This window comes from Sorex fumeus, unplaced genomic scaffold, assembly GCF_029834395.1.
Source record: "Sorex fumeus unplaced genomic scaffold, SorFum_2.1 ptg000010l, whole genome shotgun sequence".
Lineage (NCBI taxonomy): Eukaryota > Metazoa > Chordata > Mammalia > Eulipotyphla > Soricidae > Sorex > Sorex fumeus.
The window spans coordinates 37063562-37088463 of record NW_026606067.1 but is presented as its reverse complement, the minus strand read 5'-3'; the positions used below and the strand labels follow the sequence as shown (position 1 = coordinate 37088463).

At 38.5% G+C, this 24902-nt stretch overlaps 1 protein-coding gene across 1 annotated transcript in view; it reads left to right on the top strand.

The window, feature by feature from the left end:
* Window positions 1-19561, top strand: part of SPATA16 (spermatogenesis associated 16) — a 349005-nt gene extending 329444 nt beyond the window's left edge. The window contains exon 10 of the mRNA XM_056110646.1: window positions 19422-19561. Within this exon, the coding sequence (XP_055966621.1) occupies window positions 19422-19544 (123 nt within the window). The 3' untranslated portion in view covers window positions 19545-19561. The remainder of the gene's footprint in view (window positions 1-19421) is intronic.
* Window positions 19562-24902: the final 5341 nt, after the last annotated feature.

Here is a 24902-nt window from a genome sequence, read left to right as displayed (position 1 = left end):
GCCAAAAGAAACACAGGCTAAAACTAAGATAGCTAACAGAGTGGAAAAAAAAATTGAATTAAACACATTAGAAAAGATCTGATAAACAGGATATATAACGTACTCACAAGGATTTTTAAAAGTATCCTAATCAAGATGACAATGATATATTATCTCACACCAGTGAAAATGGTGCATATCCAAAATAGTAGGAACAATCTGTGTTTGCAGGGATGTGGTAAAACGGAACTTTCATTCACAGCTGTTGGTAATGTTGTCCTGGTACAACCCCTGGAGAAAACAGTATGAATAATTCTCAATAAACTCTAGTTATTGAACTGCTATGTGATACACTAATTCCACTTTGGGGTATCCACCCCTGGGGCATAGAAACACTTTCATAAAGACACACACACCATTATTCATCGCTGTACTCAATACAATAGCTAAGATATTGAATAAACCTAGGAGTCCAACAACAGTTGAATGGATTATGAAGATGTAGTATACATACACAATGGAATACTATTCAGCTATAAGGAATGATGAAAACATGCAACTTGCTGCAATGTGGTTCAAACTGGAAGAGATCATGTTGAGTGAATTAAGCCAAAAGAAAGACAAACACAGGATGATCTCACTTATGTGTGGTTTAATAGAATACTAGATGAGGAAGCATAGCAAAAGGGAGGGTTCCTAGTTCACCCTTGACCTTAGTGTTTAGAGAGGTGGATAGAACAGGAAAGATAATGGCATAGGTGGGATGGGGAAGAAAATTGTAAGTAATGAGTAAACAGGGCTTCAGTTATACTGGTGATATGGATTAGTGGTATAGCCATATATCCAAAACAGAGACAACAACATTTGAAAACATGAGATCTAAATTTCACCCACTGGAAATTTGTAATGTGCCTGTCAAGTTGACAGGCAGGGATAAAGTGGAAATTGGAGTGAGGAGAAAATATGGGAACACTTTTGGAGGGAAGTTGACACTGGTGGTGAGATTGGTGTTGAAATATTTTATACCTAAAACTAAACCACCATTGTCTTTCTAAATCACAATTCTTTAATTAAAAAAGAAGAAAGAAGCAAATGAATTCAATGTAAAAGCTTCTTTATAGAGAAAGAAACTACCAAGTTAATATAAAAAGTCACCCTACCAAATGAAAGGAATTATGTACACACCATATATCTGACAAAGAACTAGTATCATTTATACAATATTATATATAAGTATCACAGACAACAGAAAACAGACAACTAGTCAAAAAATTGGGACAAGACTTCAACATACACTTTGCCAGAACAGATATATAGGGGTTGGAGCAATAGTACAATAGAGAGGACATTTTTCTGGCACACAGCCAACCCAGGTTTGATTTCAGGTACCACACAATTCCGCCATCACTGCCAGATGTGCCCCATGTATCCCCAGCACTGGAAAGCCTGAGCAACATCACATCTGCCAGCCCTTGCACTGAACTGACAGTCTTGTCTGCTGAAAATAACCAGTGTCCGCCTCACCATACTTGGGATACCCAAATTAAATAAATTTATTAAAGAGACCTTGAGAACCTTTAGATATTAAAAGCTGTAACGAAGGCATCAGCATAAGTATGGGTAGCACTGCACTGTCCTCCCATTGTTCATTGATTTTCTCGAGTGGGCACCAGTAGCATCTCCATTGTGTGATCTGTTGTTACTGTTCTTGGCATAACAAATACGTCATGGGTAGCATGACAGACTTTGCTGCGGGCAGGATACTCTCAGTAGCTTGCTGGGCTCTCCAAGAGGAGAGGAGGAATCAAACCCAGGTCAGCCACGTGCAAGGCAAACGCCCAATTATCTATGCTATCGCTCTGACCCAAAAGTATGGGTAAGGATAAATATAACATCTTCATTATATTGAATGATGAAAGCCAAAATGCCACATCATGTGGTTTTATGTATATACAGTGTTTTGGTTTCTAATTCCACATGCAAATTGTTTAAAAGTCACCACTCCCTCTTAACAAGTAAAATGCTGAATGGACCGAAATGTCAGTGATTCTTCTTGGATTCACAAGATAAAGGAGGCACAGGGAAAATCACTGCCCCCAAGACTGGATGACACTGATAAAGCAACTGGATGGCTTTCCAAAGAAGAGTTATAAGTAGAGCCTACAAGGGAGCCAGTGTTTGGGTTGGAGAATCTAAATTATCAGTGACAAATTTCTGGCTATTCATTACAAAATCTGAGATTTAGAATTACTAACGTGTCCCACTCGTGTGGGAATCCCCCACAATATTATGAGATTTACCTCAAGGAACTTAATCGGGCTTCTGTAGTAAAGTCCCCTAGATCTCTGTCAAAAGGAGTGAGGAAGGAACAATTCTGAAGTTGGCCAAAGCACTCTGTTCTTAGCAAACAGAAGGTTTTAATTATAATAAAAGCAATAGGGAATAAAGTGGAACATTATACGATGAAAAAGTGATCAGTTATCCAAGAAGATACATTTCATAATGAGTATGATGAGTCTATGACATACACATTAAACTACATAAATAAAAACTGACACAATTTCAAATAAAAAACAAATTTATTATAGTGTTTGGAGATTTAAGCACTCTCAATAGGGCATATCTGACAGAAAGAAAATAAGTACATAGCTAAACTCAACAACACCATCATTTGTGTAAAATGGAGATATATACACATGTGTATGCTATTTCATAAAAAAACATAATACACCTTTTTCTCAAGTTGAGTAAGACATTATCTTAGTTATAGCATATTATGAAACATAAAGGATACTTAAGCAAACTTAAAAGAGCAGGCATCATGTGACGCCTACTCTAAACTAAAGATCAATACCAAAAAGAAAATGGAAAAAATCACAAAATACATGGTGACTAAACATCACATTTATAAATACATGAATCAAAAAGAAATCTAAAGGTGTAGGAGTGATAGTAGAGTGGCAAGTGTGTTCTCCTTAAATATGACTTGCCTGCTCACTAAATGATTCCTAGGTCTGTCAGGAGTGACTCCTGAGAGCAGACCCAGGAGTAGTCCCTGAGCACCACCAGGTATCGCCCCAAAATGAAAGAGAAAGAAAGAAAGAAAGAAAGAAAGAAAGAAAGAAAGAAAGAAAGAAAGAAAGAAAGAAAGAAAGAGAGAGAGAGAGAGAGAGAGGGAGGGAGGGAGGGAGGGAGGGAGGGAGGGAGGAAGGGGAGGGAGGGAAGGGAGGGAGGGAAGGGAGGGAGGTGAGGGAGGGAAGGAAGGGAGGAAAGGGAGGGAAGGGAGGGAGGGAGGGAGGGAAGGGGGGAAGGAAGGAAGGAAGGAAGGAAGAAAAAGAGAAGAAAGAAAGAAAGAAAGAAAGAAAGAAAGAAAGAAAGAAAGAAAGAAAGAAAGAAAGAGGAAGGGAGGGAGGGAGGGAGGGAGGAAGGGAGGGAAGGGAGGGGAGGGAGGGGAGGGAGGGAGTGAAGGGAGGGACGGAGGGAGGGAGGGAGGAAAGGGAGGGAAGGGAGGGAGGGAAGGGGGGAAGGAAGGAAGGAAGAAAGAAAGAGAAGAAGAAAGAAAGAAAGAAAGAAAGAAAGAAAGAAAGAAAGAAAGAAAGAAAGAAAGAAGGGAGGGAGGGAGGGAGGGAGGGAGAGGGAGGGAGGGAGGGAAGGGAGGGAGTGAAGGGAGGGAAGGGAGGGAAGGGAGGGAGGGAGGGAGGGAGGGGGGGAAGGAAGGAAGGAAGAAAGAAAGAGAGAGGAAAGAAAGAAAGAGAGAGGAAAGAAAGAAAGAAAGAAAGAAAGAAAGAAAGAAAGAAAGAAAGAAAGAAAGAAAGAAAGAAAGAAAGAAAGAAAGGAGGAGGGAGGGAGGGAGAGGGAGGGAGGGAGGGAGGGAGGGAAGGGAGAGAGTGAAGGGAGGGAAGGGAGGGAGGGAGGGAGGGAGGGAGGGAGGGAAGGGGGGGAAGGAAGGGGGGAAGGAAGGAAGGAAGAAAGAAAGAGAGGAAAGAAAGAAAGAAAGAAAGAAAGAAAGAAAGAAAGAAAGAAAGAAAGAAAGAAAGAAAGAGGAAGGGAGGGAGGGAGGGAAGGGAGGGAAGGGAGGGAGGGAAGGGGGAAGGAAGGAAGGAAGAAAGAAAGAGAGGAAAGAAAGAAAGAAAGAAAGAAAGAAAGAAAGAAAGAAAGAAAGAAAGAAAGAGAGAGAGAGAGAGAGAGATCGAAAGAAAGAAAGAAAGAAAGAAAGAAAGAAAGAAAGAAAGAAAGAAAGAAAGAAAGAAAGAAAGAAGAAGGGAGGGAGACGGAGGGAGGGGAGGGAGGGAGGGAAGGGAGGGAAGGGAGGGAAGGGAGGGAAGGAAGGGAAGGAAGGGAGGAAAGGGAGGGAAGGGAGGGAGGGAGGGAAGGGGGGAAGGAAGGAAGGAAGAAAGAGAGAGAGGAAAGAAAGAAAGAAAGAAAGAAAGAGAGAGAGAGAGAGAGAAAGAAAGAAAGAAAGAAAGAAGAAAGAAAGAAAGAAAGAAAGAAAGAAAGAAAGAAAGAAAGAAAGAAAGAAAGAGAGAAAGAAAAAAGGTAGGAAGAAAGAGGAAGGAAGGAAGGAAGGAAGGAAGGAAGGAAGGAAGGAAGGAAGGAAGGAAGGAAGGAAGGAAGGAAGGAAGAAAAGATTGTGATAGCTTTATGTAGGATCCAGGAAGACAGTTCAAAGAAATATGGAGCACCTGTCTTATGTGTGTAAAACCACAAGTTTGATCTCATGTATAAAATAGCCTCCAAAGCACTGTCAAGGAGAACCTCATAGTCCCCAGTACTATTGGGACAAGTGACTTCCAAGCACTCCCTTATAAAAATGATTTTTGATTTTTGAGCTATAATATTGAAGATACAACTTACAAAGTTTGTGAGATAAAGGGAAAGTAGTGCTCAGAGGAAAAATTATAACACTGAATGCGCATATTTTAAAATAAGAATGCTCAAAAAATAAGAATGCTCTAAATCCAGTAAGTTAAACCTCACTTTCGGGAACTAGAAAAATAAGAGCAAATTAAATCCAAGTTAAGTATAAGAAAAGTATTTCACATTATGGCAGAAATCAATGAAAGTGAAAACAAAACCAAAAAAAATCAATGGAGAAAATTCAACAAAACGGAAACCTATCCTTTGTAAAAATGGGTAAAATTAATAAAGCTCTAGCTTGACTAACTGAGGCAGAGAGGGCACAAGTTGTTGATACGGAGGCTGGTGCCATACAGCGAATATACCTCACCTTGCATGAGAGCTTACATCCTGATCTTAAATATCCTGTATGGTCCCAAGCATCATCATCTGATCCCTGAGTGAAGAGCCAGGAGTAAGCCTTGATTACTGCTGGTGTGGCTCAAAAAACAAAACAAAAAATATTACTGATACAGAAATAAAAGAGGATACCACTAAAAATCCCATGGTAATTGAAAAGAAGATAAAGGAATACTAAGAACAAGTCTATAATCAGTAACTTGATAACATTATTAAATAAACCATTTTTTTGCTTTTTGAAGATAGATTTTTGGCTAAAAGAATAAAATATAAAATAACAGATAAAAAAGAAAGATAAAATAAAACAAATATAAATGGTCACCTTGAATGAACAAATACTTGGTTTTGTTGCTTTTTTCAAGTCAACCCTTTTACTAGACTAGTTCTTTAAAAGATACAATCTGCCCAAAACTTAAACAAGAAATAAAATCTGAAGTCTACTCCATATTGAATAAAATGATTCTATAAATGTAGTTAGAGAAAATATTTAAGACAACTATATCAGGATAGTGCAAAAATATATTAATGATAAGATTTCTATACTTCATTTCAATATAAATTAATGTTCTAGTCTACTGGAAAAATATATACATCTAGAGAACAAAAAAAAACCTATACAAAAAGATATACCTAAACACTATTAATGAACCAAAACAACAATATTCTAAATATTATCCATAAGTATCTTACGGATACTTGAGTGAGGCTCGTCCAAGTTTCGCTTCTCACTCTGAGCAGAGCCCTGGCAGCTGAAGACCTCCGGAACTAGCCACAGCCATGCTTAAGACCACTCTCCACATGCTCGGACAAGCTTCACGCATGAAGGAACCAGCAAAGGAACCCAGGTGTGCGGGACCCGGGGCTGAGATCTCCAAATTTGCTTGGATTGGGACTGGGCCTCCTCCACCCAGATCCCCCATCTTCCAGTAGCTAGGTGTTACACCCACCAACTGCCCCGGGTGCTGTGTAATCCCATCAAGGCCAAGACCCAGAGACTATAAAACCAAGCTCCCGGAAGAGAACAACACAGAATCTCCTGCCCCTGCATCTGGCTGTCCTCCTTACTCTAGCATTATTGACTATTTATTGAGAAGATACTCTACTGCATTGAATTAATTTTCTACCTTTATAAATAAATAAGTTGAGCATATATATGAATGTTTCTAGTTTGAAAACAAAAAAAAACAATCCTATGAGCTCTTTGTTATATTACCAGATAAATGAAGCCTGTGTTTTCACACACAAACACACACACACATACACACACACATACACAGACATAATTAATTAAACTACAGTGAGTCTTTACCATGAGTACTGCTCAGCATTAAAAAGGAAAAGACTCTGCCACCCTCATGATCCATCTTGACAGGTGCTTCCTGGGCCCTCCACTTAAGAGAATAAATCCACTGAAAAACCCAAGTAGGCAGGACCATGACTGAAAACACCAGGCCTCAAGGGGTGGGGACTGGGCTGTCCCTTACCATCTCCCCACCCTTCTGGGGTCCTGGCAGTGTCGCCCACAATCTGCCTTTGGATGTCATTTAAGCACATGAGAAGCCATGATCCAGAGACTCACAAATGAATCTCAGAACCAAGCAGCTCTCTGCAGGGATGCGCCAGATTCAAATTATTTAAATTTTTAGAAACCCAGGAGTGCAAGGCCACTTTATATCTATACTCATACTACTTTTTTTTTGCTTTTTTGTTGAATCACTGTAAGATAGACCCTTACAGACATCTTGTACTATTCATAACAAGAAATACAAAATAAATTATCTAGCATCTGCCTGTGGTACAGACGAACGAAGGTAGAAACCTTCAAAATAATGGTGGTGGGAAGGTGCGATGATGGCGGGGTTGGTGTTGAAATAGTGAATGTCATCAATTATTGTGAACAACTTTATGAAAATAAAATTTAATAAAAGGAAAAAGCTGTTGACATATGCAACAACCTGGTAAATACCTGGCCATGTGTGGAATTAGGTGCATGTGAGTCTATTTATACTGCCCCTTAAAATGAAAATTACAGAAATGAATATCAGATAAGTTGCCAAGGACTAAATGGTATAGGACCAAGGGGAAAATGGAGGTAACTTAAAAAGAACAACATGAAGGGCTAGAGAAACAGTACATCAAGTAAGGCACTTGCCTCGCAGGCAGCAGACTTGAAATCCATCCCTGGTGTGGTCTCCAGAACCCACCAGGAGTGATCCTTGAGCACAGAGCTAGGAGTAAGTGAGAAAACTAAGTGATCATGAGGCTATTCTGTATTTTGACTGTGCCAATGTGAATAATTCTAATTTTAACATTCTACTATAGTTTTGTAAGATATTAATAGAGGGAAATTGCATAAGCAATACATGTGCTCTTCCTGTATTGCTTCTTGCTAATTTATTTAAATATATAATGATTTCAAATCACAAAGTTTAGGGGGTTGGAGATATAGTGCAGTGGAGAGGGAAGAGGGATGTTTGCCTTGTATGAAACCAAGCTAGGCTCAATCCCGGGCACCACCAGGAGTGCTCTCTGAGCACTTTATAAGTGGTACTACATGGAAAGTATCATGCTAAGTGAAATGAGTCAGAAAGAGAGGGACAGACATAGAAAGATTGCATTCATCTGGGGAATATAAAGTAACAAAATGGGAGACTAACACCCAAGAATAGCCGAGATAAGTACCAGGAGGTTTACTCCATGGCTTGGAGGCCAGCCGCACATGCTAGAGGAAAAGGGAGTTCAGACAGAGAAGGGAGCACCAAGTGTTGGGAGGATCCTCCCAGGATGGGAGATGCATGAGGAGAGTAGACTATAGACCGAACAAGATTGCCAGTCAATGTCTCTTTTGCAAACCACAGCACTCAAAAGGAGAGAGACAACAAAAGGGAATGCCCTGCCACAGAGGCAGGGTGGGATTGGGGGAAGGGGTGTGGGAGGGATACTGGGACTGGTGGTGGTGGAGAATGGGCACTGGTGGTGGGATGGGTACTCGATCATTGTATAACTGAAACCCAAGCACAAAATATTTGTAAGTCTACAACTGTATCTCATGGTGTTTCACTAATAAAAATTAAAAAATAAATAAATAAAAATAAACAAATACCAAAATAAAAAATACAAAGTTTAAAACCTATACTCAAACCTTCAAGTAAACTATGCCATTTAATGTTGAAAACTACATTATTTAAAATCCATCGTATGTGTTTTCCTAGACAAACAATAGCAAAGTTTATCATTGTTCTTTATATTAAGCATAATTTAAAATGTCATCATTAGCATCTAAATGAAAGAATGGGTAAGAGTTTAGTAGAAAAGGTTTTAGTACACTTTTATGTCTCAGGTATAAATACTTTAAATGTTTATGTTTTACTTTTATAACTAATATACTGAATAACATACCCAATTCAATAAATGAAAAGGAGAAATATGAGTCTTACTTGTTTGAATGCTAGCCAAAATTAAAAGAAACTGCTATAATATTATAATATAATATAATCATCTGCAATTGTGGAGAAACAATTCCAATTTCAGAAACTAAGTTTAGTTTAGACATTAACTTCAAGTATGTTTGAAAACAATTGTAATTCTAATAAGAATTAAAATTCAAGCCATTTTTGATGATAAAAACTTAGAAGCATTTGGTCTGGAAACTAAATAGGACAGAGCAATGAGACTACTATTATCAAATCCACTATTGTGGAATGAAATGTCTGTTTTGCTGAGACGATTTTGGTCTACGTGTTCTTATTCTGCTACCACTACCAGAGTCATAAACACTTGACCTTTATTCTGAAGAGCTCTGTTCTCGCTTCTTCTACCATTTTTTAATTAAGAACCTTTGTTAAAACGTCACTACAGGAAAGTCTTTTGAGAACTCAATTGCTGAATTATGATCATGTATAAATAAACACCTATAAACACCTTGGTTCATATTCCTGAAATCTAATAGGAAGTACCAGTTCAAGTTGAGTCTTCCTTATCAGTGTGAATGGCTCTGCTTCTCAACTTCTCATTGCTGTAACTCCAAATAAACCACTATGTTTCCCAACATTAATCCTGTTCAGGGAAGCCTTAGTTAACAGGCGAAGTAAGTTGTAGAAAGCAACAAAGCCATGTCTGAGGGAAAATTTTTAAATTGTGTTTCCTTTCACTTTATGGTTCAGCTGTTATATTAGTTTCCCATGGCTTCTATGACAAAGTACCATAAATTGAATGGCTTAAACAAGAGAAATCTAGTATCTAAGAGTTCTGGAAGCTAGAAGTTCAAGCAAGATCAAAGTGTCATCCCAGTTGGTTTCATCTGAGGACAGTGAGGAAAAATTCATTCCAGGCCTTTCCTTGAACATCCAGTAATTTTCTGCCATTCCTGATTGTGCCTTGGCAAACTGTCATGTGACATGCTTCCCATGTGCGTATCTGTGATTCAAATTTCCACTTTTTATAAGGATACCAGTAATTATTTGATTGACTAATAGCTTATTACTTCTTATAATTGCTTATCTCTTTATAAATAAATATAGAAATAATGTATAGAAATAAGTATAGAAATCTCCAAATAATGTCACAGTCTAAAATCTAAATCTCTAACTAATGTCACAATCTAAAAATCTATAGTTAAAACTTCAATAAATACATTTTGAAAGACGAAAATTCAACTAATCACATCGAAGTCTGGCTGTAAATCACTTTGAAAGGAAAAGGGTTGCATATTGATGTGATTCTCCTTCACTCCCACTTCACCTGATCAAGATTCCTTTCAAAAATCTGCTCGTCTGCTGTTGTGTTTTCTCATGTTATCTTCCCTCACCGCCTTCATTCAAGATGTGCTTCTTATTTCTCATCTTATTTTGCTTCATTCTGATTCTCTGTTGCCAAAATTCAGTTTGCTTCATGGCGATGTTCTTGGTCTCATCACAGGCTTTCACAGAATCAACAGAAAGTGGTAATGTTGCTGGCTCACATACCTTAAGTTATCAAATGAAAATGTGTGCAAATGACGTCACACTCAGCATACCACATCATGGTAGAAACTCAATAGCAATCCTTCACAAGGAATATTTCAAGTGACCTATCACCTATCACCACAATCCCCGCCCCATATCTTTCCAGCTGTATATAAAACTTACTTTGCAGGGTGGGGGCAGGTGGTTTAGGAGATAGAAGTCCAGTCTGGAGTGAATTATTTGAATGCATGAGACTCTAGGTTTGATACCTGGTCCCATAGGGTACTCTGAGCCCAGGTGGCCTCAAGCAGCTCTGCATTGCCTGTCCCAAGGATTGAACATTTGGTCCCAAGCAGTCAGGTTGAATATTGCCAAGAGTGGTCCTCAGGTCTCCTGAATACTACGAGGAAAGCCAAAATCAAAATAATAATGATAAAACTGCTCTGGAGGACCAGGTGGTACAGCTGACCCAGGTTTAATCTCCAGCACCATGCATGGTTTCCTAAACTCTACCAGGAATGATCCTTGAGTGCAGAGCCTGGACTAAGTCCTGAGCACAGCTGGGGGTGGCCCAAAAACAAACAAAAAGAAGGGAGTAAGAAAACCTTTGCTGGATACATCAGGTAACAATAAGGGGTACATAAAACAGAACATTCTTAGAGTAAAACATTATTGCATTTCAGTACTGATAAATAATCTGCTGTAGCTATGGAATTACGGGTCAGGGGAATGAGACCCACTGTAATTACTGGGTCTCATTCTGTAAATATGATCAGTTTGGGGCTCTTCGTGTTCCTAGAATGAACAGATGCCATTGGGCTACACTAGCATGCTACAGGGACAAATGGAGACGTTACTGGCACCCGCTCGAGCAAATAGATGATTAACGGTGAGTCAGGGGATCAAGCTATGGAATAAGATAGTATGCTGCTAAATTCCTTCTAGTCTTAAGCTAATTCAGAAAAGGAACCCTGTGGATATCATGAAATTTTGACATAACTAGAAAATAAAGTATAAGTTTTATAGATAAGATCATTGTATAAATGGGATAAAAGGCAAGTCCTGAAATTCCAGTTTCTGTAGGTTTTATAATAACCAGTTTAATATGCTTCCTTGTACATAAAGTACAGCAACAAAAGTAATTGGATGAGTCTGATTTCCATAGTGCTTCCCCATGTGGCACTAGGCAAATTGCCCTGTGCCCTCTTTCTACTGAGTATATATATTTGTAAAGTGAATCCAGACCAAAGTAAATATAATAAAATTAGGCTTTAAAATTAGAATGAATTTTAAAGGCTTATTTACTCTAACTCCCACTTACAAATAGCTCAAGTGTTTCATGCCCTCTAAAAGTATCATTAAGGTTTCTGGAGGGTAGTAGACACTGTAACAGTAACTTTGTACAGTAATAAGGAGAAATGAAACACCATTCTTGTAACTATAATTGTAACTATTGTCGTAACCATTCTTGTAATTATAATGAAAAAATTAAGACAGGAAAGGAAACCATTATGTTTGACTTTCAGCCTCTTGATTGTAAACATATCTCACATTCTCCATTTTTATACAATTGTGTAAAAAAGTTTTGCTATTGATATATTTAATCTTTTCTCATTTGACTTTATTTGATCATTCATTGTTTCAAGAAATATTTATGGAGAACTTATTTTTAAGCCACTTAACACTGTATAATGAGTTTTCATAATCTTTGAGTAAGGCTTAACAGTTTATGAATTATTTTTTCATAAATAATATTCATTTTTAGGTCCAGAGAGATAGTACAGGGTTAAGGTTCTTACCTTGCCTACAACTAATCTTGCTTTTATCCCCAATACGACGTATGGTCACCCAAGACTCCCCAAGAGTGACCCCTGAGCACAGAACCAGGAAAAGCTACCAAGCACCACTGGCCTCAGCCACGCCCCACCCCATGACCATTAAAATATTAGGTAAAGGTAAAGGTAAAGGCCCTCCCGTTGTTCGTCGATTTGCTCGAGCGGGCCCAGTAACGTCTCCATTGGAGACTTTGTTGTTACTGTGTCTGGCATATCGAATACTCTCGGTAGCTTGCCGGGCTCTCCGAGAGGGGCGGAGGAATCGAACTCGGGTCGGCCATGTTGGCCGCTTGTAAGGTGAACGCCCTACCCGCTGTGCTATATTGGTGGTTCAGTGGTAGAATTAAAATATTAAAGACGTTTTAATGTTTAGACTTTGACTATTATTCATTTTTTAAATTTACACCAAGAATATTAGAGCTGAGAAATTAAGCACATCACTAAGACTGGTCAACATATAAATTATGATCAAGTAGATCTTTCCAGACTTCTTTAACAAAATTCAGATATTCAATAAAGTATCTACATTGTATTCACCCTGATAACCATTATACCCCTATGATTTTTTTTATTTTATGTTTAGAAGTTTATGCTTTTTTAACCCCGCCCCTCTTGCTCATTTAACCAACCCTCATTCTCCCCAACACATCAGTTTAATTTGGGGATTATATTTTTTTGTTTCCACATGTAAGTGAAATCATAGAGTATTGTCGTTCTTTCTAATTTATTTCACTTTTCCACTATGTAATTCACATTGTCACAAATGACAGAATTTCTTTTTTAGGATTGAGTATATTTTCATAGTGTTTGTGTATATATATATAAATATGCTGTGTGGATACACATATGTATGTATGTTTATTTCCTTTCTATAGTCATCTGTTATTGGATACTTCTTAATCTGTGTGGTTGCCTTGCGAGACCTGAATAATTTTTATAAACATTGTAATCTATAATCAGGTCTATAATCTATAATCTATAATCTGATCATTGTTCAGAAACACTTGAGCTATTTGTAAGTGGGAGTTAGAGTAAATAAGCCTTGCAGGGTGGGGGCAGGTGGTTTAGGAGATAGAAGTCCAGTCTGGAGTGAATTATTTGAATGCATGAGACTCTAGGTTCTACAGAGACCACCAGAGAATGCTATTGGTTTATATTGAATTGAACAACAGTTAATATAAACTATACGCAGGGCTGGAGTGATAATACAGCAGGTAAGGCACTTGTCTTCCACAGGGCTGACTTCACTTCAATCCTCACCATCCCATGGGGTCCCTTAGCACAGAGCCAGGAGTAAGTCCTGAGCATTGGATGTGGTCAAAAAACCAAAAAGGAAAATATATACATACTATAAATATATACATAGTATAGACAGTATAGTTAAAACCTTTTATCAACTTTTTTATTCCCTCATAATTCATCATCATTTATATTGGAATTTAAGTACTGATCGCATGTTTGAGTTAAAACCCTATACTTAGACAATGGCAGAGGCAGCATCCCTACTGAGTAAGACCAAAATGTATTGAACAAGGTTTCGAATTTTGATGACTTACTTCTGATTCCGCACTGAGGGATCACCTCTAGCAGGGCAGGAGACCATATGGGATGCAGGAATTGAACACAAAGCAAGGCACGTGCCCTGCCCACTGTACTAAGGCTCCCACCCCAGTTTTTGTTGTCCTACTGTTTTGAGCATTAAAAATATATATATATGATGCCATAATGATAATACAGTGAATAGGTCCCTTGCCTAGCACACGGACAACCTTGGTTTTCCCCCCAGAACCACATATGGTTCCCTGTGTCCATCAGGAGTGTTCCCTGAGTGCAGAGCTAGGAGTAAACCTTGACTACTGCCAAGTGTGGCCCAAATCACGCCTCAAAATTTTTTAATGATTTATTTATGTTATTCTTGTACTAGTAATATACTTCCATATAGGCAATTGCTTTGCGCCGGAGCAATAGCATAGCAGGTAGGGCATTTGCCTTGCAGGCGGTCAACCCAGTTTGATTCCTCCATCCCTCTCAGAGACCCCTAAAACAGTAACAATTCTCACAATGGAGCCGTTACTGGTGCCCACTCGAGCAAATCAATGAACAACTGGAGGACAGTGCTACAGTGCTAGGTAGTTGCTTTAGGTAATAGCAATTCAAACTTGACACAGATACTTCATGCAAATAATGTCGGCTCCTGTGTATCCTGTGAATTGATAAATGAGGGAGCCAAGACGTTTAAGAAGTTTCTCTAAAATAGCCCACCACCAAAATGCTGAAACTGGGATTCTACCTCAGATATATTTTATTTCAATCCACTAGACTACGTCTCTGCCATGACTACATTTTCGACTCTGAATAACCAACAGCATCATTTTTGTTTTCCTTCATACTAGAATGTTTCCCATTTGACAGGCTACCAAATAGTGTGTTTATTTTTCAGTTTCGAGATTTGCATCATTCTAGCTTTTAGCCTACTGAGCAATTCTATTGTGAGAGACACATTTTTAAAGTTATCCTTGATGATGACCTTTTCTCATCTCTCACATTTTCCATTAACCAAGTTCATTTTTTCCCCTGCAACTGTTCATCTAATTGTATTTCCTACCTCATTAAGATATCTTTATCTCAAGTGAGAAAGTTCAGGCATCCCTACTTCTGCCTTCTTTCTTATTCCAATATAGAAAATTTCAGGAAATGTACGTAACTACTGCTTCAAAGTATAGTTTAAATCCTTGATTCAGGCTTCACACTTCATATTCTTTTTCTCTTCCCCCAAGCCCTGCAAATAATCCGTCTACTTCTCACTTCTCTAGTGCATTTCACGACACTTAATTACACTAGATTTTCCTTTTAAACCACATACTTAATTATTTTTCCAAAATTTTTACAGGCTTTTCCCGGTCAGTATTTCTTGCTACATGTATGTACTCAGTCCCATTATGCCCACATGTGCCCTATAAGTCACCCCCTCCCTATTTCTATCCATGTTCTTTCAAAACCTTGGTACTGGCTACTCTTTCCTCTGGAATGTTTCTTATTCTGGTAAAGATCCGTTTAAGAGCTATCTCCTATCACCTCAAAAACACCTTCACATTCTCTCATAGAATTTAATATTAGTTAACAATGTCAGCTTTTTGTACATAATGTATTTTTGCACATTGTATTTGCATATCATTCATATGCTATCAGCTTTTCTTAGTCCCTTTTTTCATTAACTCCTGTATGAATATGTTTCCCATAAACAAACATCTTGATTTTTATCACCCTATACATGCCAAAAGTACACAGAAGTTAGTCAATAAACATATGCATGAAAAATTGGATGTAATTCCTTTGAAATCTGATCTGCCTAAAACTTTTCCTATATGTATTAGCCTGTGTACTACATCAGTATTTACTTATAATTGACATTAGTTGCTTATATACTGATAGAATTTCAATTTTTATTCTCCTATACTTCCAAAATTATCTTCTCTTTTATATTATGATCTTTACCCTAGTTTGAACTAGGGTTCTGAACTAGTTTCATCTGTACTACATCACAATTGATAGATTTTTTTGGTGTGTGTAAGAATTAAAAGATTCTGAGAAACTAATTGATAACAATATCCTTACTCTTTTATGTGGCTCATGACTAAAGTTATATGGCAGGTGAGACTCACTAGACTCTTCAGAACTTGAGTTCCCCTCTAACCACCTAACATCCCAAAGTTTGCTGCAAGCTCATTTGGCCTGATGTCCATAGCTCTGTAATGCCACGTCAGCATTGGCACAAAGGTACACAGAAAAGTGTTATCTGCTCATTTTGCAAATGGGAAAATTCAACCCAGAATAACCAACTAGCCTTTCTTCTATAGTTAAGCTACAAGATTCTGTACTGAAAAGGAAGTCTAATAAGGTCTCTGCTCCCAAAACTGGCTCATTTCCTTCTTTACATGAGTACATATTTCTTTGTGTTTTATTTCCCTAGGGGCTTTATAGAAAATTCTATCATTTGCAATCTGTTCTTCTTAGTTATATGAATCTATTTTCTCTTCAACCAGCATTTTTCTTTCCTTGACTTAAAAAAAGAAAATAAAGAACCAGCTTTACTAAAAACATGTTGCAGCTCTCCTACACTTCAGTAAGTAGAGAAGCTAAAATTGACTTACTTTACTGCATATTGTATCATTTGTCTAATGGCATAATAGAAGAGAATAACCTTTGATTTGAAAAATGTGAGGGCTCCTCTTAAAATGGACTACTTAGATTCTATGTGAGTACCAGTCAGAATTTTTGTCTTCCTGTGTCCTTGAAAATTAACCAAACCAACATATTCTTCACCAAAGGTCGGTGAATATACTAAGCCCAGAAGACCAAGTTACTCCTGCAGGTCAGACAGTGACAATCCAGGTCACAAGTAGAGCTCAGCACCTTTAACTCCTTATCCAGCACTGTTTCTACTTCTAATCAAGCACATGAACATCTTCCTACCTTGAGTTTCAAAGCTAATCAATGGCAGCCAAATGATAACATTTCACTGTAGTTATTATTAAGTTGTGAAAATATAAGAAAGCCAAGCAGTAGAGAGTACAGCAGGTAAGGTGCTGGCCTCACTCATGCCTAATCCATGTTCAATCCCTGGTACCCCATACTGACCCCCCCCCCCCCAGTGCTGCCAGGAATGATTCCTGAGCACAAAGCTAGAAGTAATCTCTGAACATGACTATGTCCCAAAAGAAGAAATAGGAGGAAAGCTTTCAGATCCCACACAAGGCATCATTTTGAGTGTAGAAATATACATTCATTTCTAAATGCTTTTCTATCAGAGGTTAAGATTATTCATGGTCTACTATCTACTAAGATGCTGGAAATGGCAGACAACATGAACCTACTTCCTACCCGATGGAGCTTAAAACACAGATTGGAAGAGAGATATTTTATAAATGTTTATAAGCAATGAGTTAAACAATTATACTGTGTAAAGAGATAGATGGCGTGATGTAGGATGAGGCCCCAGAGAGAGCTATTTTAGACTATCAAGGAGAACTTCCCTGAGACACTGATATTAAACCTAAAATTCAAACTAACTTCAAACCAAAATACAAAGGAGGGGGCATAGCAATAGGAAATCAAGCATACTAAGAACACTGCATAGATGAACTCCAATAAATGAAAGATATACTTACCTGCAGATGGAATGACAGTAGGCAGTATTAGAGAGTCACATGAATTCAGAACAATCAGAGATGTGGAGGTGATACTGAGTTGGGGAACCCATCTAAGTATTTCAATCAATGGTAAAATGCCATCTGATTTACATTTTTAAAAAGTTGCTCCAGAATCATTGGAAAAATGGGCTAGAAGGACAGACTCACTAAAGATGACCAGGTAGGAAATAAACACATAGTCCAGGTGACATATTTATATTGTCTAGACCCCCAAGAATCATTAAAAGGTATCTGTAGTTCAGTAAGACATGGTGCTTTCCTTCTTGCCTTTACTAATGAAAGACAATACTGCTAGGCAATACTACTCTCAATAAATTTGATTTTTAAAAAATAGTCACCTAATGGATATTTAAAATGATTATTTTTCTGTATCATTGAAGCAACACTGTTTCATTGCATTAGGACTATAAAGCTAGGTAGTATTTTGGCTAATCGCAAACATTCGAGCTGTGAAGAGCTTTGATTTAAATAATATAATTGTAGTGCAAATAACTAGTGAGTCATCAACTCAATTATTGAAGCAACATTAAATGCCAACAATTATGTTTGTTTTGATTGCGTTCTAGGTTAAATTTCTTACTTAAAATTTTAGTGAAAACTGGATAGTATAAATGTATGGAATACAAAGAATATTGCATTTATTTCGGGACAAGACTCACAAGTACTTTGACTAATTATGTTGATGATTTGTGCAAAGCTCGTGCCATCCTTAACAAGAGTATAGAAATTCATTTGAAGTAATTTTAGGTTGTTTATTAAAATTGTTTTTACATAAATAGATCCTATTTTCTTAAGGAAACCAAGGGATGGTTTATATCAGCTGTTGTGATATAAGACCTAAACATAACATATAGATGAGTACTACCTTTTATTATTCTTATTTTTGACACTTTGAATTAGCTTTTGGATGTTGGTCTGAATGATAAATTATGTTATTCAAAAGGAAAGCTCAAAACTGAAAAATTGAAATCGCAAGTGCTTTTATCTTTAGTATCTAACGTGTTTGTGCACTTTAAATAGTAAATGTTCTGGCTGTGAGCCTACATTATACCAGTGTGTTCTTCAGTGAGTAACTTTAGACTAATAGAACGTGCAGCTCCTAAGAGTAAGCTTTAAGAACAAATTGTTCTATTTAAAGGCTTCCATGAGGCCCAACCCAACATACCTGTAAACTGTATAGTTCTATAGTTCTTTTAGACAAATAGTATAATATTTTGAAGCAACTCTCATTAAAAAAAATATTTCCTTTGAAAAAAAGAACTAATGGTCTACTTTTAAGAATTATGGTTTTGTATGAGAGAGAGAGAGAGAAAGAGGGAGAAGAGGTATGGAGGGAGGCTGAGGGCCAGGGATTTGGCCAGGGATGGGAGGGGAACTTGGGACATTAGTGCTGGGGAATTACACTGGTGCAGGGTTGGTTGTTGGAATACTATATGGCTGAAACCCAATCATGAACAGCTTTGTAATGCTCTATTTCATGATGATTCATGGGCTGGAGCGATAGCACAGCGGTAGGGCGTTTGCCTTGCACGCAGCCAACATGGCCAACCCGAGTTCGATTCCTCCGCCCCTCTCGGAGAGCCCGGCAAGCTACCGAGAGTATCTCGCCTGCACGGCAGGACCTGGCAAGCTCCCCATGACATATTCGATATGCCAAACACAGTAAATAAATTATAAAATAAAAATAAATTAAAATTTTAAAAAAGAATTATGGTTTTGTAGCTCATTATTTTATCTTATTCCGTGAAGTGTGACATTTTTCAAGAAATATCTTTTCAATTTTTTTTCAATGTAAAGGAAAATAGTTTTTGTTAAGACAAAAGGGAATATTCACTTTTCTTCCAAGATGACCAAGGGCGATCCAATAGGGTTGAGGGAGGTGGTTTTTTCTTTTCTTTTCTGAAAATGGATTAATTTTTCACCAGCCCATTTCTCTTTGATATCCCTGGTTTTACTGAAGCATGTGATGAGAAAACTCATTCCATGCCCAGTACATAGGACACTGTCCTCCAAGACAAGGGAGCCTGAAATGGAAATCAAAGGAAGCTTTTAGTTTAATCTTGCCATCATTACCAGAGACGTTCCAAAATGGAGCTCTATGAAACATTTAATTTGAAATTACTCACCATTTTCCTAACTGCAAAACCCAGGCAAACAACAAATCTTTGTTGAAGCTGTTTATTTTTCTTTTTCCCTAGGTTGGACGAATTGAAGATTTTCTTTACCAACTAGAGGATAGTTTCTTAAAAATGAAGAAACTGAGAACTGCTCGAAGGCAGAAAACAAAAATGAAGCGACTTCAAGCTGTGCAGCAGAGCTAGTCACTGGGGAGTAGGCACTGTCACCAAACAGCCCAGAGAAAGGGGCAGAGCTGACAGTGGCAGCTGGAATCAAAGGCTCAGCACTGAGGGAAGACCCTGGCACCCCCCCCCCCCCGCCCCCAACACCAGGAGGATGTTCTATACTTCATTAATCTTGACTGGCAGCGATAAATGTTCTCCACAACTCCGACTTGACTCTTGTTTAAATGTGTCTTGTTTAGTTAAACAGCTTGTAAAATAAGCACTCCTGCGCCTCTTCTGCCTGCCTGTTTTTTCAGAACTGACTTAGGCATGTCCTGTCCAAGTATGCTCAGGGGATATGTACATATTCATGGGCATTCATTAAGAATTATCCCATGCCACTTAAAGAAATGAGTAGACATTAGAAATGCAAATTTTAAAGGCACAAAGCTGATCATAATCTTTCTGAATCCTAAGAGAGATATGTGGTATGGTTCATATTACCAGTTGAGCTGTCTGTCTAGTTATAATCTCAATTCTTCGCTTTGAATCCCTCATATTCCCTAGGAAACCTAAAATGGCAACACAAATGCATATATGTACGAAGGTAGCAATTTCTGAGTCACCATTTAAGACCTCAGGTGATGAGAAGGGAATTTGAGGACAGAGTAAGAAGAGGAACTCCAAAATGGGAAAACATAATTTTTTAAGAAGTATAAAAATGAATAGGATAGAGTGATAGAGTATATGTCTTGCATGTGCATGTGTGAAGCTCTGGATTCAATCCTTACCATGAGAGAGAGATACAGAAGAGGGAATAAAACCTCAGGACTTTGATAAAACACACACACACATACACACAAAGGGAATAAAATATTGAATCACTCATGCACAATGAGATAGGAAAGGAATATTACAGTCTTCAATGAAAATTTTATTTGTATAGTCAATAAAAATAGAAAAGTATTTACAGATTTGGAAATAAAGAGGTCAGCACCTGGCTTTTCCTGGACACCATTTGTTTAACTGTTATCTTTATTCAGTAATTCCCTCTTTTCTACTTCAGTCCACACAGAGAACACTATCTTTGTCACAACTTGCACTCAGTTCATTAATAAATTGTAGCAATTCGAAAGTAATGGAGAACAGGGTCAATATGACTTGTGGGCAACCCAAGTCCTATTCCTGACACCCCAGATAGTCCAATGAGCCTAACCACAAATGACCCCTGAGGAGAAGAGGCAGGAGTGAGCCCTGAGAACTGTTGGATGTGGCCAAAAACACAGGAACAACAACAAAATCCCAGTGGTCTCTGTTTTGGAGGAAATGAAGGGTTTTTGCCACAAGCATGAGTGTGGGTCTCTGAGTCCCACCCACAGACTCAGAGACTATAAAATCCAGCTCCCGGACGAGAACAGTGCAGTCTTCTGCCCCCGCGCCTGGCTGTTCCTTGCCGAGGCCCCTTGGAGGGGAGCGGGTTGAGCTTTCCTCCCCGCCCCGACCAGGGCTCCGGCAGCCGAAGACCTCCAGGACCAGCCACCACCATGCTGAGACCACTCTCTGCACACATGAAGGTACTGGCAGAGGGACAAAGCCACGCGGGTTCCGGGGCCGAGATCTCCAAGCCTACTCGGACTGGAGTCGAGCATCTTCCACCCAGATCCTCCAAATCCCAGTAGGCAGGGTCACACCCACCACCTGGCCCCCTGGCGCCGTGTAATCCCATCAGCGGCCAAGACTCAGAGACTATAAAATCCAGCTCCCGGAACCGCGTGGCCGACATCTTATCAGGACATCTTTTTATGACATCTTATTATCTCATTCCTACTTTGGACAAACTTGCAGGCTATCGAATGTAGCCTGCCCACAGGGCAGAGTCTGGCAAACTCCCCGTGGCGTACCAAATATGCCAAATACCAGTAACAATGATGGGTCTCATTCTCCTAAAGAGCCTTGAATATTATCTCAGGGCTAGGATGAAAGAGACGTTACTAGGGCCTGCTCGAGGCAATCGACGAATAACAGGATGATGAAATGAAATGAAATGAAATGAGTGTGGGTGGCGGACATTTCCAAAATAATATCTCAGTGGGGGTCATAAGAGCTACCATCTTTCATAATTCTGACATATCCTGTTTTTGTTTAGGTCCCCAGTCAATACCACCTTCTTTCACGTAATTTTATAGATGACAACTATCAATATTACCAGGTGTGTCTATGTGTTCACCTAAGACCAAATAAGCAAGGCAAATGCTGGGTTTCTTATTCGAACCCTAAGTGGGAATAATGATAGCATTTTATTTCCAGTTGATTGCAAAATATCCTATATAGTTTCTGACCAAGTTGTTCCCACGAAATTAGCTTTCTAGGCCAGGTCCTGGGATTTTTGCTGGGAATACTCACCAGTTTTTCATATGTTTTGCCACTTCATCTAACTCAGTCCTAGCCTGTTCTTCAGTTTCCAATATTGTCATAAAGCCATAAATTAAGTGGATTATTATTTGAGACCAAAATCAAATCTAGATCGCACTTTTTCAAATTACCCTATAGTACAGTGGTACAAGTAAATTAGGATCTTCCCCATATGAAAACAAACTTCAGTTGATTCTTTTCTAAGACAGTAATGAAGCATGCATTTGAAAAATCAATTCCTGACTACCAAAGTCATTTAACCTGTTTTATTCTTTAATAGTGGAAACCATGTCCAGATACTGGTGGCACGACATTATTTTTAGGCCTCAATAACCTACTTTTAATCTCCATGACCAATAACCTTTATTATGGGATATCTAGTCAGTGAGTAAATTAGTGCCAGTTTCTAGTATATCGTTCATTAAAGTGATAATCTTCTTTATTATTTTTGCAATGCTCACAGGCCAAGACTTTATCCAGAAGTGCTTGAGATCCACCCAGGACTTCACACATGCAAGTCATGATCTCTACCACTTTAGTCACATCTCTAGCTCAATAATCTTTGTCTACTACATATTCTATGTATGATGGTTAAAGTTAGCCACCTGTCAACTCTTGACAGTTCTAATTTTCCCATTTCGCGTGTTCAGTTAAAACTGGCCTAGAGGTAGACTATATGCCTTCTATTCTAAAATCTAAGAGAGGAGGATAAATCCCCAGTCAGATATAATATCCATCCCCAAAATACACTCAAGTAAAGGAGATATAGCTATCTTGCATAAAATTTGTTCCCCAACTCACTTTTCATCCAACTTTAATCTCATCTGTCCTTGCATCTCTATGTCTTCCTAGTTTGACCTTAGCCTCCATTCTCTTCATCACAGGTTTTTGAGTCATCATGTTAAAGTATACAAAAAAAAAAATTGTATTCTTCCCCATCCCTATACCCCCAACTATTTTGCCCACACATATGCAAGTGGCCTGTTCAGTCTTTTCCTTTTTTATTGCTTAATTATGCATCAAAAAACTCTTTTTCAATTCCATCAATATCATCCATTTCTTCCTTTATTCTTTTCCCCCAGTCCTTCTCTCTCTATCCCTACAATTTCTTTTCCAGGAATTTAACCTAAAATACCATGCATGCAAAACAACTGCTTTGACACTGTGGCAAAAAAACTAGCAAAAGAAACAGGCTAAAACTAAATTACAGCTAACTTAGTGGGAGGAAATATTTGTACTCAATGCATCAGGTAAAGGGTTGATATCGATAAAGTACTCACAAATCTCAACAAAAGCAAAAAATAAAACCTGAAAAGGAGAGGAAATATGAATTGTTTTGTACAATGAATTGAATGTTCATTACACAACTGTTCAGAATAGCCAGAATCTGTAAACAACCTGAGTGCCTGAGAACAGACAAGGGGCTAAAGAAACTGGTTCATCTACACTATGGAATATTATATGGCTGTGAGAAAAAAAATGAAGTCATGAAATTCACTTAAAAATGGATGAACATGGAGAGTACCATGCTGAATAAAGTGAGTTAGAAGGAGAGAGACTAACAAAATAACTGGAATCACTTTTGGTATATAAAAAAACATAGTATGAGACTAACACCCAAGGAAAGTAGAAACAAAGGCCAGGATGATTGGTCCAAGTTGCAACCCTGCCTCAAGTCCTGGGGAAAAGGGCAGTGTTGGGCGAAGGGACCACTATGACAAAGATGGTTGGAAGGGATGACTCTGGATGGGAGATGTGTACTGAAGGTGGGTAAAGGATCAAACAGAATGGTGTCTCAGAATCTGTATTGCAAACCATAATCTCCAAAAGAAGAGAGAGAGAGAAATGGAAAGAAAGAGAGAGAAGAAAAGTACCTGCCATATAGGCAGGATGGGTGGGGGTCAGAGAAATAGTGGGGACATTGGTGGTGGGAAACGTACACTGGTGGAGGAATGGGTTTTGGAACACTGCATGACTGAAACCCAATCATGAAAGCTTTGTAACTGTGTGTCTTATAGTGATTCAATTTTTTTATTTTTTATTTTTATTACTGAGACACCATGAGATGCAGTTATAGACTTACAAATTTTGGTGGTTGGGTTTCAATTATACAATGATCAAATACCCAACCCTCCACCAGTGCCCATTTCCCACCACCACGAATCCCAGTATCCCTCCCGCCCCCCATCCCTCCCATCCCACCCTGCCACTGTGGCAGGGCATTCCCTTTTGTTCTCTCTCTCCTTTTGGGTGTTGTGGTCTGCAAAAGAAGCATTGAATGGCAATCACGTTCGGTCCATAGTCTACATTCAACATGCATCTCCAGTCCTGAGAGGATCCTCCAAACACCCTTTATTTGGTGCTCCCTTCTACATCTGGGCTGCCTTTACCCCTAGCATGTGTGGCTGGCCTCCAAGCCATGGAGCAAAACTCCTGGTACTAATCTCGGCCATTCTTGGGTGTTAGTCACCTATTTTGTTACTGTATGTTCCCCAGATGAATGCAATCTTTCTATGTCTATCCTTCTCTTTCTGACTCATTTTGCTTAACATGATACTTTCCATGTAGTACCACTTGTATGTAAATTTCATGACTTCGTCTTTTCTAACAGCTACATAGTACTCCATTGTGTAAATGTACCAAAGTTTCTTTAACCAGTCATCTCACAGTGATTCAATTTTTAAAAATAAATATTTTTTAAAAGTGGGGAGAGGAAATAGAACTCCCCTGTGGAAGACCAATGTATGGACAACAGACACATGAAAAAAATGTGCATCATCGCTTATTATTAGGAAAATCAAAATCAAAATGATAGTAATATATCATCTTATACTAATGAGAATAGCATATATCAAAAACACTGGTAATTTAGGGCATTTGCCTCGCATGCAGTCAACCTGGTTTGATCTCTGGCACCCCATTTTGTTCTCTGAGCCCTCCAGGAGTAATTCCTGAGTGTAAAGACAGGAATCACCCCTGAATATC